The sequence below is a fragment of the Sus scrofa genome, chromosome 16 (genome assembly GCF_054392235.1).
Source record: "Sus scrofa isolate SSC_HxYL_T2T_F1_AM1 chromosome 16, Sscrofa_HxYL_maternal_Yorkshire_Landrace_v2.0, whole genome shotgun sequence".
Lineage (NCBI taxonomy): Eukaryota > Metazoa > Chordata > Mammalia > Artiodactyla > Suidae > Sus > Sus scrofa.
Window position 1 is genome coordinate 91,257,693 of NC_139398.1, and position 13,024 is coordinate 91,270,716.

The following is a 13,024-nucleotide window of genomic DNA, read 5'->3' on the forward strand; positions in this document are numbered from 1 at the left end:
TAAGGGAGGCCAGACTCGAAATCCCTGTAAACCTGCATCTCCGTCAAAGGGGCTTCCGGCGGCCGGCGGCGTCTCAGCGGGACACCTGAAAACGGAATGACAGTCGACAGTCCCAGGAAAACACAGGACCCTGTCAAGAGTCCGGGTCCTTAGGAAGCGTCTCAAAGGCCGGTATCTTTGAGGAAAGTGGCCTTATCTGGACTCCAGGGCTGTAAAAACAGGACCTCTCTCTGGAAGCCCCTGCAGAGATGGGGACCACAGGGCAGCGCCCATGGCGACACACACGAGCAGGAGGAAAGACACCTGGAAACAGCCTGTGGCCTTCACTGGTCCTGGCTCGGGTCTTGGCCGCCATCAGAGCCTCAGTGTTTCCCTCAGCGAAATGACCCTGCTTGGCCCGAGGGGAGAGGCGGGTGGGGAAGAGAGGCCAGGAGAGGAGAGGGGGCCGGGAGAAGGCGCCGCGGCGGTGGGGGTGTGGGAGCACCTGCCAAGCGGGGGGACGGAGACTCCGGGGCACCTGGGAGGCCGCGGAGGAAGTTGAGCAGCAGAGGGGTCGGCAGGGAGAGGCCCCTGAGTGGCCAGGCGCCGCGGACAGTGGCTGTGCAGAGCAGGAGTGGCTGCGGGAGGCAGAGGGGCACGGGGACACCCACGGGGAGGCTTCCACTGTCCCGCTCACAGCGCTGCCGCCTCCGGATGGTTGGTTCTGGGAACCCTGCCCTCACCCTGGTGCCAGAGGTGCCGAGGGCACCAGACCAACACAGGCGGGGCAGCGATGCCAGTCAGACCCCTCCAGGCAGCCTGGCTCCGGCCGCAGCCCTGGAGGGAGCTGGACGCCTGCAACCGAGACTCCGTGGGTACGTCCCGCGCTAGGCCCGGCCCGGGAAGGGGAGGGCTCGGAAGGGCGTCCAACCGGAAGCCAGCCCTGCCCCACGTGTGCTGGGACCTGTGCACCAGGGAAGCAGCGCGCCCAGCACCCGGGGCCTGCGCAACGCCCAGAGAGCCGTGACTTCCCTAAGGAGCCACCAAGGTAAGGGCCCTGTGTCCTGGACTGTGTTTCTGTCCTGGACTGTGGACCGCGACGCTCAGCTGAGCGCAGGGGCAAGGACTCCTCCCAGCTCACTGGACAAGGCAGGATGTGTGCGAGCCGTCGCGACCGGCCGGCATTTATCAGCCTTGGACTTGGACGGGTTGGATAAGCACAAAGTGGCTTTCGGCGACACTTCACAGCCTAGAAACGCCTTCACCGCCGTCCCCTCTGCCACTTGGGCCGCTGTCCCCCCACTGGGCCCGGGCTGGGGTCCTGGAAGAACCGGCCGGCAGCCCCTGCCCCACGGCTCACCACGAGCATCTCTGCAGAGAACTGGTTCCCGGGCATTTCATGGTGAGAAGCCTACGGCAAACTTCCCTATAACACCAGGCGAATATGAGAAGGAGAGCGGGGAACTTGCCCGCCCAGGCGCAGGGACTCTGGGACCCGAGGGGAGCCTCCCAGCACTGGAGGCGTGGCTTCCTCGCCATCCTTTGGGACCTGGGTTTGTCGGAGCCGCTGCCACGGAGGTGATAACCCCCAGCCCAGCAGGCAGGGAGCCCTGAGCCCTGACCAGGACGGGGTGATGGAGGGGCGGCCAGAGAGGCCACATGGAGGCAACACGGCTGTATCTTACCTTCCGCACCTATTCGTGGATTTTGCCCAAGTTGCCCAGATTAGCTGGCTGCAGTGGGCTGGACTATGTCCCCACAAAAAGACATGTCCAAGTCCCGCCCCCAGGACCTGTGGAAACTGCGTGAACTTACTGGGAAACTGCCTTTGCCGAGGTAATTAAAGTCAGACCTCAAGTGAGTTGTCCTGTATCGAAAGCAGCCTTACATCTCGTGACTCGTGTCCTTCTCAGAGAAAGACGAGGGTGACCGGCACCCGCAGACACGACCCTGGAGACATTAGAGAAAGGACTCTAAGCTGAAAACCCTCCAAGAAGGAGAACGGCATACCCAGATGGCGTCACGAGAAATTCCAGCAGACATTTAAAGAGATGATGCCAGCTCCACGCAAACTCGTGCAGAAATTCCAAGAGAACTGAAGAACCCTTTCTCAAGGCTAACATCCCTCTGATACCAGACAGGGCATCACAGGAAAGGAGCCACATCCTGGGTAATACAGACGCGGATCTCCTGCAAAATGCTTGCAAGTAGATTGTGACCGTGCACAGAAGGATAACGCGTCACGCCTGGGCGGGAAAGGACAGGTCTGCTCGCAGTCAGCACTTCTATTCCAAAGCGTCCTCCGGAGCCCAGCCAGTGAGAAGGGAATGAAAGGCAGCTGAAGGCAGGCTGTCTTTGTTGGCAGAGAATCTGTCTTTCTACCCAGAAATTACAGACCTGATGAGAAAGGCACCAGACTTTGCCAGGGAAGCTAGTCAGTCCAGCACCAGTTCCCGAAATGTGTGTTAGAGATAAACTGTATTCTGGGCGTTCCCTCCGTGGCTCAGCGCTTAACACACCCGACTAGGATCCTTGAGGATGTGGGTTGGATCCCTGGCCTTGCTCAGTGGGTTAAGGATCCGGTGTTGCCGTGAGCTGTGGTGTCGGTCGCAGATGTGGCTCGGATCTAGCATTGTGGTGGCTGTGGTGTAGGCTGGCAGCTGTAGCTCTGATTTGACCCCTAGCCTGGGAATTTTCATATGCTGCGGGTGCGGTCCTAAAAAGCAAAGAAAAAAAAAAGACATTTTCAACAGGGATTTCCTGCATAGCATAGGGAACTATGTCCAATACCTTGTGATAACCTATCGCGGAAAAGAATCGGAGTGTATACACATCTCTGGGTCACTTTGCTGTACACCTGAAACTAACACAATATTGTAAATCGACTACACTTCCATTGTAAACAAGAAAAAATCGACATTGTGAAGTACCATGTACACACAGTACTCACTTAGCGGTAAATCTGACAAAAGATATGCAAGATTTATACCTGGAAAACCACAAAACTTTGCTGAGAGAAATGAAGGAAACCTAAATAAATGGAGAGACACCATGCTGATGGATCGAAAGCTCAGTAACGTGAAGATATTATTTCCTCCGAAATCGATGCGTAACCGCAGCACGACGCCAATCCAGATGCAGAGGGTTTTCCCAGGGAAATTCACACACCGACGCTAAGATTCATGTGCAGAAGGAACTGAGAACGGCTGGAACCACTTTCAAGAAGAACAGCTAAGTTCGGGGCTCAGATCTAACCAATTCCAAGACATGTTCTAAGGCCCCAGGAATCGAGATGGCGCAGAATGGATGGATAACGGGCGGTAGAGCGTCCAGACGTGACAGCGCGTGTATGCAAAGGCACATAACGTCGATTGACCCCTGACGAAGGCGCAGAGGCAATTCCGTGGAGAAGGACAGCCTCTCAGTAAGGTGGCTGGCAACGTGTGCCACAGGAGACATTATACATACATAACTATACACACACTCCTCTCGTCATGTAAAACATCAGCTCACAGCAGCGTCTACACCTAAATGTAAACTGGGAAATTATGAGACTTCTCGAAGGAAAACAGAAGAGGAAGAGGGATGGACGGGGCGTTTGGGGTCCGTAGATGCAAACCATTGCATTTCAGGTAGATAAGCAGTGGGGTCCTGCTGTGCAGCACAGGGAACTCGACCCAGTCACTTGTGATAGAACATGATGGAGGGAATATGAGAAAAAGAATGCACGTCTAAGTATGACCGGGTCACCTTGCCGGACGGCAGAAATTGACAGAAGGTGGTAAATCAACTCTACTTTAATTAAAAAAAAAAAAAAAACAACCCAGGAGAGCGTATTTGGGACCCTGGGTTAAGCAAGTCATTTTTAAATATCACACCAAAAAGTGGGATTCCTTTTTTAAAACCCACAGATTGAGAAATAACCATGAAAGACAGAACTAAAAACAGAGACGATGCAGTATGATCCGCAGGGGCCTCATCCAGGAAAACAAGGTCGGGCTGTCCATCCACTGACCCCAACCCAGCAACAGGATCAAGGAGAAAAGCTCCACGGTGGAGCTTTGCCAAACAATAAACACCCTCAGCAAACGGGGCTAGAAGGGAACTTGCTCAGCTTTACTGAAGGATCCTGTGAAAACCCCCAGCTACTCTGGAGCCCGAACACTCCCCCCAGACTGCTAACGCTGACAAGGCGGCGGCACCTCTGCCGAGCATCGTGCTGGACGTGGTGGTCAGAGCACAGAAGGCCCGGGGGCTGGGGAGGAAGAACAACGCCGCCTTCACTCACAGGGAGTGTGACCGCCAGTGGGGAAAATGCTGGGAAAGCACGAAGAGCCTCTCAGAACGCACACGTGGACTGAGCCAGGCCCGAAGCACGTGAGGCAGACACACCGAATTCGGAAGCTAACTCAAAAGACAGGGCCGTTTACCGCAGCATCGAAGCAAACCACCTGGGGACAGAACTGGAAAAACAGAGGTAAGATCTCTATGAGAGGAGCAAACATTACACAGCATTGCCGGGAAAAATCAGACAGCCTAAACCAACCAGAGCTATACCACGTTCAGGGATAGACACCAATGTCACGACGACGCTGATTTTCCCAAACAGAGCAGTAGATTCAACACCATCTCAACAAAAAATCTCGGCAGATTTTTGGGGGATAGGAATGAAGTGATTCTGCAACTTAGATGGGAAAGGACGTAGGTGCCAAGAGAGTTTTGACAAAGAGGAACCAGGTGGGAGGACTTACCTAATTTAAGACTTAGCTCAAAGCTTCAGTGATCATGAACAGTTAGGAAAAGCAATAAAAAACAAGACTCCTTTATTTTACAGCTGCAAAATTATGACAGATACAGGAATTATGCTAATAACATTCGGAATCTTTATGTAAAAAAATGTTTAATGCTATCGAAGAATTAAAAGGAGACCAAACAGGAGTTCCCGTAGTGGCGCAGCAGAAAAGAATCTGACTAGTAAGCATGAGGTTGCAGGTTCCATCCCTGGCCTCACTCAGTGGGTTAAGGTTCTGGCATTGCTGTCAGCTGTGGTGTAGGTCACAGACTTGGCTTGGATCCCACGTTGCTGTGGCTGTGGTGTGGGCTGGCAGCTGCGGCTCTGATTCAACCCCTAGCCTGGGAGCCTCCTTACGCCGCAGGTGCAGCCCTAAAAAGAAAAAAAAAAAAAAGACCAAATAATTGGAGATCAAGTTATGAGGGTGAAAAATAAAGCTTCAAGTGGCAAAGTATCATATATTCTGTATGAATCACGCTTTTTATTTTCTGATGATTTGACGTCTCGTGGTCTTGCTGACCCTGGAGGGACCATAGCTTCGTGTAAACCAGCTAGTGCAGAGCCCGCTTCAAGCCTCTCCTCCGTGTCCCATCACACAGGGCAGGTACCAGACAAGGAAGGACAGTTCCTCCACCCCAGCGCCCACTGGAATTCCACACACCAGGCCGGTCGGAGCCTGCTCGCCTCTTCCCTCCCGTGGATACCTTGAGGAAGGGGCTTGCTCACGTTTCTCCTGGTCCCCTGCCTCCCGGCCAGCCCTGGGGCTTCCCAAGCGCCCCCACGGCACGCACCGACTCCTGTCCCTCAGGGCTGTTGAGCACAGCTCTGCCTCCGTGACCCCCTCTCTGCACCCGGGGGTCAGCACAGCAAAGTAAGACAGGCCCCAGGTGCCCCGTCGCACAGTCTCACCCACGTACTCTACACATCGCCTGAAATTCAAAGGAAGATGGCCAGCGGGAATTTTGAGTGACTGCTCAAGCAGATGCTCCACCCGATTCTATAACTTGGATGGAAAAATTCAGTTCGAGGATTCATTAAGACGATTCTTGAAAAGAAGCACCAACCAGGATCCATCCTGCTGGCTCTTCAGGCACTTTGTTCCAAGAGCGCAGAGGTTAGCAGAGTGTGACCGGCACAGGAGCGAGCATCCCGGGGAATAAAGCAGCGCCCCCGAGACTCCTGCCCAGAGTGGGGCCGCGAGTGGCGAGACGGGCTGATAAGGGGTGTGAGGATAAGGGTCCCTGCGCGGAGAAGGAACACCTGCGATGGGTTAAAACCAGGAAAGGCAGAATGTCATAAATACAAAAAGAAAGAAAATGAAAGCATGTCTCTCCTTCTCCTGGAAATAACTCTAGCACTAGAAAATAAAGAAACCGACCAAGGCCGCCCGTCCCAGGACAGGCAGGCACCCTGGGCTCAGCACGCTGGAAGTGACTCCCTCTAGGTCCACCTTCTCCAAACAGCAGGACAAGAGCAGGGGCTGCAGAGACACAGCTGTGTCCCGAGAGCGTGGCCAAGGGGCCAGGTCAAGGGGCCACCGCCCAGGGGGTTCTTGGAGACCCCAGGGCACCGGCCTTCATAGTTAAAGTAGTTTTTCCAAAACCAAGAAACGAAGACCCAAAGCCGACTGAAGTCTTTCTTTCTCCTTTACTGGAAGGAGCCGCTTAGAGCCGCTTTTGCCCAAGACCAGCTATCCCCAACCAAGCTTCCAGCTCCCTCTGGGGCTCCAGGAACAGGCCGTTATGAAAATCGAAGCCTAAGTGTGAAGGACCACTGTGGGCCGACAAGCTTCCCAGACTGCACCGCCCTCCCCCCAACCCCCCCCCACACCCCTGCCCGGCACACTCAGCCCCTAAAGCTGACTCTGCCCCACGCAGAGCTCCCCCCCGCACAGGGACCCTCCTTTCCAGCTGTAGCGGAGAGGGTCCCCACTCTCTCCCACTCTCCCAGCCCCTCCCTCCCCATCAACTCTTTGGGACTAAGATGGGACCACGGGGGGGTGGGGGGGTTAGGGCTGGCTTTTTGCTCTGAGACCCCAGCCCTTCCCTGAGGGGACCATCTTGGGTCCTACCCCCACCCCATGCTCCTCCATCCTACAGCCTTCTCTCCAGATGGAAGCTCTTGGGGTCCCACACCCCATGCCCCCCAGCTCACCACAGCTGGTTCCTCTCCTAGCACTGAATGGCCATGCTGGTTCCATCCTGGCCGGTGCTGCAAGGGACAATGCCACAGGCGCACCCCTGCCCTCCCGGCCCACTCCCCCACCTGCCTTCCGCCCTCCCCACCACACAGGGCCCACCAGGGCTCTGCTGGCTGTGAACGAGTGACTGTCCCGGCCCTGTCTTTCCTGTCGTCACACACCCCTGCACCGTCCCACCACCCCTCCCAGCAGCCGGAGCGATGGGTGACCAAACATCCAGGAGGCTGGCAGAGGCCAATGGCTTCAGAGTTAAGGGAAACAGAGCCACCTTCACCCTCGGGCTTCCGAGTTGTCACAGCACGGTGGACAGGCAGGCAACGCTCTAGTTGCCCCTTACAGATGTGACAGCCGAGACTCCGAGGAGAGGCCACGTGCCCGGGTTGAGCACAGGCTCCGAAGGGTTTGGACTCGGCCCTGCTCTTTCCCTTCCATATGCCGACATCACGGGCAGGACGCTGGAGGTGACTTCGGCCCTTTTGGTCCCCAGCCCCCTCACCCCCCAACTGCTTTCTCCACCAAAACCCGAAACCTGGAAGGGCCCTGGGCCTGGCGGTGCTTCACCTGCCAACCCCCAAGGGGGTAGCCCTGGCTGTCTTTCGGGAGGCTGGCTCACTCCCTGACCTGCTGCCCAGGCAGAATGCAGAGGGCCCCAGGAGCCCAGAACTTGGGAGAAGGGCAGCCATGCAGCCCCAGAGCAAAGCAGAAAGAGCTGGGGCTCCTTGTTCCAAGGTTTCAGGCATCCATGCGGCCACACGGCCGGTGCATCTGAGCCCTTCCTCACCCACTGCCCACTCAGCCCTCCAGCCCAGCCTGTCTCGGCCACAAGGAGAGCTGAGTGGCTATCACGCTGTTCTCATACAAAAGGTCTGTGGTGAAATTTTTTTGGGCCCTGGCCATGGCACATGGAGGTTCCTGGGCCAGGGATCCAACCCATGCCATGGCAGTGATCTGAAGACAGTGCTGAGTCCTCAACTGCTAGGCCACCAGGGATTCCATGAATTTTTGAAATGTATAAATACTGAACAGGGAGCTATTTTGCCTTTGCTCCAGTCAACACTGTGCCACAAATTAGGGATCCCTGGGTCCCCCTTCACCCACAGGAGTAGCTGCATGAACTAGAGTCTTCAGGAAATGAGAAAGATCAGTTATCTTTCTCAACCACTGGCCCAGCCAAAGCCTGTGCCCACCCTCGGAAGGGACCCTGTGGTCTGAGTGGACCCCGAGCATCTGACATGAGGCCTGCCCTCGGGGGTTCCTGGTGAGCCCACGGCCAGGACTGGCGGGATCAAGCAGCAGCGCAGGTGAGAAGGAAGCAAAGCCCGAGGCTGGGGCTGGGGCAGGACCAGCGGAACCTCTCGCGCGGCCTGGCCAGGCCCTGCTCGGCGGTGTCCCTCGGTTGGGCAGCTGGGTCGGCCTCGCGCCAGGACCGCACGGGGGTTCCGCACCCACAGCCCCGGGCAGCGCGTGCCCGCCCCCTCCTCTGTCTCTGCATCGCTGCCCACTGCCCTCCCCCCGCCCGACCGCGCTCCCGTTTGGTGCCCTGAGCAGCGGAAGGGGAGAAAGTGGCGGGCTGCACCGCGCTAGGGACCCGATCTCCCCTTCTCTGGGACCAGGCCCGGCCTCCGAGTCCCTGTAGTCCGGCCACCGCGGGAGGCTCTCCGCCAGGGCCTCGGCGTCCCTCGGGACCGGCCCCCTACGGTCCCGGCGAGCTAAACCCAGCGCAGGGCGGGGAGCGCGCGGCAGCGGGCAGGCGACGGGGCTGCCTCTCCGGGCCGCAGGGGGCGGGGCGCGCACGTAAGCCCCGCCCCGCCGGCGCCCCCGCCCCGCCCCGCCCCGCCCACGTCATGCAGCCACCCCTCCCGCGCCTGCGCGGCCGCGCGCCCGGCCCGCTCCATCCGCCGCGCATCCTCTGCCGGCGCCCCGCGCCCCGCGCCCAGCTTTGCGCCCCGCTCCGCCCCCGGCTCCGCTCCCGGACCGACGCCCCGCTCCCCTCGTGGCGGGCGGCGCGGCCATGAGGCTGCGGGGACGCGATCCCCGCGCCGCCCCCGCCTCCAGCGCGGGGGCCGGCGACGCGCGGCGGCTGGCGCCCCCGGGGCGGAACCCTTTCGTGCACGAGCTGCGCCTGAGCGCCCTGCAGAAGGCCCAGGTGGGTGCCCGCCGAGTACCCGGCCCGCCTTGGGCCAGGGACCGCGCTGGGGGTCGCGGATGCGCGGCCGGGGGGCCCGGGAATAAGCCCTCCGGCGCGGCGCAGCCTCGCGGCCCCCTGAGGCCCGCGACCGCCACACTTCTCTGCGCCGGCAGCCCGCATCCCCGCGGTCCTCGCGCCTTCACCCTGGTTCCCAACGCCCGTGCCCCGATCGTGGCTCCCCAGCCCCTTTTCCTAGGTCCCCGCGCTCGGCGCCATCCCGGTTTTCCATTCTCCCTGGATCCCCGCACTCCTCCTCCCAGGCCTCTGCACCGCGATCTCGGACCCACAGCCTGGTCGGTCCTAGCCCGGCGGTCCCCTGGTCCGGGCGTCCACTCTCGCCGCGTGCAGGCCCCGCGCGATACCGGCGCGGCTCCCCCTGGGTGTGACTTTTTGTGACTTGATGCGCTTCGTGTGCAAGGACTTCGTTGATCACTAGCGGCAGCGGGGCGCGGACTGTCCGGGGTCTCCTGGAGGCTTCCTGCGTCTGAGTTTCGAAGCTATTTCTGGCGGGCTCCCAGGGGCTTAGTCCGAGGCCACAGTCGGTTGCTCACAACCTGATCCGGCCCGGGGACCGGAGCGCGCGGGCGGTCAGCTTCCAGCGCGTTTTACCTGGGGGATGGGCTGGTCCTGGCTGAGGGGTTGGACGCTGCAGAAAGCAGGGGAACCCACACTTTGTCCCCTCCCTTCAAGGCTCCTGACCAGCAGGGATTCCTCTGCGACCGGGTAGGATCTCCCGGATGAGGCCCCAGCTCTGCTTGTGAGTTTGGTTTGCATTTCTGTAAGATTGCTCACATGATGGCCTTTCTTTGACTCCAGAACTATAGGAGATGCAAGACCAAGTTTCAGGTCTGCAGCGGTTGTGGGTTCAGCCAGCTGTGACAACTTTTTGAAAGGTGATTGACATTTTTAAAAATGTGTAAAGTCATTCATTTGAAATGATACTAAAGTGAAAAGTTTTTGAAGTCACTCTAAAGTTTTCATTTCCCCAGACACCGCCTTTTCTCCAAGTGCCACTTTAGTGGGCTTGACGCTGGTCATCGGTAGAGGAATCGGGCAGAGCGCTGGAGAGGGAAGAGATGAGAGAGAGGGCCACCCCTCCTGGTGACATGAAAGGGCAAGACTGCCCCCCCCCCCGGCTCCTGGGCCTTGTGCCTGCCCAGAGCAGACACCAGCTGCGCCAGACGAGTGGTCCACCTCCCTCTGCCGCCCTCAGTGCTCACACGCACTCATCTCATGCCAGGAGCCCCTTGTGCAGGGCCTCACGTCCAGCCTCGTCGTGTCGTCCCCTGGGCTCCTGCATGGGCCCCCTTCCAGGGCCTTCCTGCCACTGCTCTGCTGCCTGGAACCCTCGGGGACTGCCCCTGGGATGGAGCCCTGACTCCAGGCGGTTCCCAAGGCCCTGCAGCCCTGTCCCAGCTCCAGGCCCTCACCCTGGGCTCCAGCTGCCTCAGGGCTCTCTCTTCCTGCTCCTGTCGCCCCTCTCCCATCACCCCCCTCCTGTCACCCACTCTGGTCCCCCCCCTTTCCTGGTCCTTCTGCCTCTCCCTCAGGTCTTGGGTGAACTATCACCTCCAGTAGGAAGCCCCCCACCTGAAAGGCCTTCTCTGTGTCCCTGTCACATTTGCAGCCTCCCTACTCTGGGTGCACAGGGACTGTGTGCACAGCCCGGGGCGCGGGGGGCGGGCATCTACTGCGGAGACGAAGCTAGTTGTTTAGGGGATAAACCAGCCAAGGAGCAGAGGTCAGAGCTGCCCCCAGCTGCCCTCAGGCAGGGGTCACAGGGTGTGGATCGGGGGTTCAGAACAACGCCTTGCTCGCCCCTCAGCATCTGGATTCTTTCAGGCAAAGGGGAGGTGTCACCTCCCAGAAGGGGGGTGCTTCGTGTGTCCTCCGTTGCGGTCTTCCCAGCAGCAGAGCGAGCTCAGTGTGCTGGAACGGAGTGCTGCTGCTGCTCAGAGGCCTGCGCCCCTGTCAGAGGCCGGCCCCGCGCTCCCCTCCGAGGCGAGGTCTGCGGAGAAACATTCTGCTTTTGAGCAGCACTCCCCGCTTCGCCCTTGGTGATGAAGCGCGTGCGCAGGGCGAGCGGCCTGTCCCAGCAGAGAGCCCCCCTCTGCACATACGCACACACGGCCGCCGCCGAGGCCGGCCCCGCTGATCCGCTCCGTCTGAGTTGCACTAAGCCGGTGACGGTGCCTATATTTACCTGTTGGCATGTGCTGCAGGGCAGGGCCTGCCGCCGTCTGGGGATTAATGACCCGTGGGTCCATCTGTCATGTCACTGCGGATTTAGCGAGGGGCTTAAGCACCTCTTTGGACGTGAGCGCGCAGGTTAAGATCTGGAAACCGTGAAAACGTGACGCGGAGACCCGCAGAGAGTCCTGTGGTCGCTTCTCGCTTTTGGAGCCGCGCAGCAGTTTCTGCCCCGGGTCGTTGGGTACTTCCCTTCCCGTTGGAAGTGGGGGTGGGAGCGCCCCCCTGCAGCTGCGAGGCTTCCCCATTTCTGAGCCCAGGCGGCGGCTGTACTTCCTGGAAAGCAGCCTGCTCTTCCCGGCTCCCTGGAGCTGAGTCCCCTGCGAGGAGGCCGCGTGCCCCTCCCCCAGTCCCCGAGGGTTACCTGGAAGGTGACTCCAGGGACGGAGCCGGGCGGCAGCCTGGGCTGCCTGGAGTGTAAGTACCCGAGGGTGGGCCGCCTTTCCTCTGAGTTCTTGTCCAAACGCCTGGGTTCCGATAGGAGGGTAGCAGCAGGCGCTCCGGGTCTCGGGCGGGGCCCCGGGTCAGGGTGGCTCTTTGCGGCGTGGCCTCCCACCTGGGTGCTCCACGCAGAAGACTCGGCCGCCAGCATCCAGCCCCTGCCGTGCCCCCCGCACTCTGCCCAGGGACGGGGTGTGGCGGGATGGGTGAGTATGGGGCGGCCGGGGCTCCCAGCTTCTTGAGGGCCTGGCGATGGTAGCAACAGGGCCATGGGGTGGAGGCCTCCAGGAGGGCACGTGTCCTGTTGGAGGACATGGCGGCCCCCAGGGGCCTGGAGTCCCAGCCGCTTTCCAAGGACCCGAAGGTACCACTTCTGCTGGCGCATTTGTGGCCAGAGGCCCCGGCTGATCCGGTGTCCATGCGGCTGGTCTCAGCGCGGCCCTGGGAGGCAGGCGGGCCGGGTCCCTGTGTCCAGATGAGGAGGCCGAGGCCCAGCTCCTGGGTGGGCTCAGAGCAGATGTCCCCCCTGGCACTTTCTCTGACTCGCCAGGAGCCTGCTGAAATCCAGTTTGAATTTTCTGGAGGGGTGCACATGTGAAATAAACTGTGGTTCCTGTTGAGGAGTGAGAAGGGGGTTCAAGGCTGCAAGACGGCTTTTGATTTCTCATGCTCCTTTGTCCTGAAACGGGGACACACACGGACACGCGTGTTCTCTCACACCTGCTGCAACTTCTGAGCACCGAGCAAAGCACCGTCTTGTTTCTCATTTTTTAAAATCCGGGTTTCGTCCCTGAAAGTGGGGCCTCCGGAGCCCCCCTGAAGGAGCCTCACCCTCCCGCCTGCCCTGCAGCCGCCGGGATGAGAGCCGCCGTCCCCAGAGGCCGCGTTTTCGGGGTTTGCTGCCTTGCGAGGGTTGGTGTCTCCGTGTCCCACAGCCTTGAGTCTCACTGCAGGTTGTTCGGAGATGAGCCCAGAGAAGAGTGTGTGTCTGGAAATCACATGCCCACATGCGGTGGCAGGCCTGTCTCCCAAAGCCCGCGTCCCGGCTCAGCCGTCCTGCGGCGTCGGCAGCCTCAGCGCTGATCGGCACGTTCCTGGGTGTCTGGGCCCCGTCCAGCCGTGTGAGCTGGGCTGTGGTAGACGCGGCTGGAGGCCCTTCCTCACCTGCGTGGCG

At 59.8% G+C, this 13,024-nt stretch overlaps 1 protein-coding gene across 4 annotated transcripts in view; it reads left to right on the forward strand.

Moving 5' to 3' along the window:
- Positions 1-8,834: 8,834 nt before the first annotated feature.
- Positions 8,835-13,024, forward strand: part of LPCAT1 (lysophosphatidylcholine acyltransferase 1) — a 39,456-nt gene continuing 35,266 nt past the window's right edge. For 2 of the 4 annotated variants that reach the window (XM_005672624.4, XM_003134168.6), the window contains exon 1: positions 8,835-9,117. In XM_005672624.4, coding sequence (XP_005672681.1) covers positions 8,983-9,117 — 135 coding nt within the window. In that variant the 5' untranslated portion in view covers positions 8,835-8,982. Of the gene's footprint in view, positions 9,118-11,588; positions 11,827-13,024 lie in introns of those variants that run through there. The other 2 variants (XM_085001709.1, XM_021076663.2) reach the window with 2 other exon arrangements.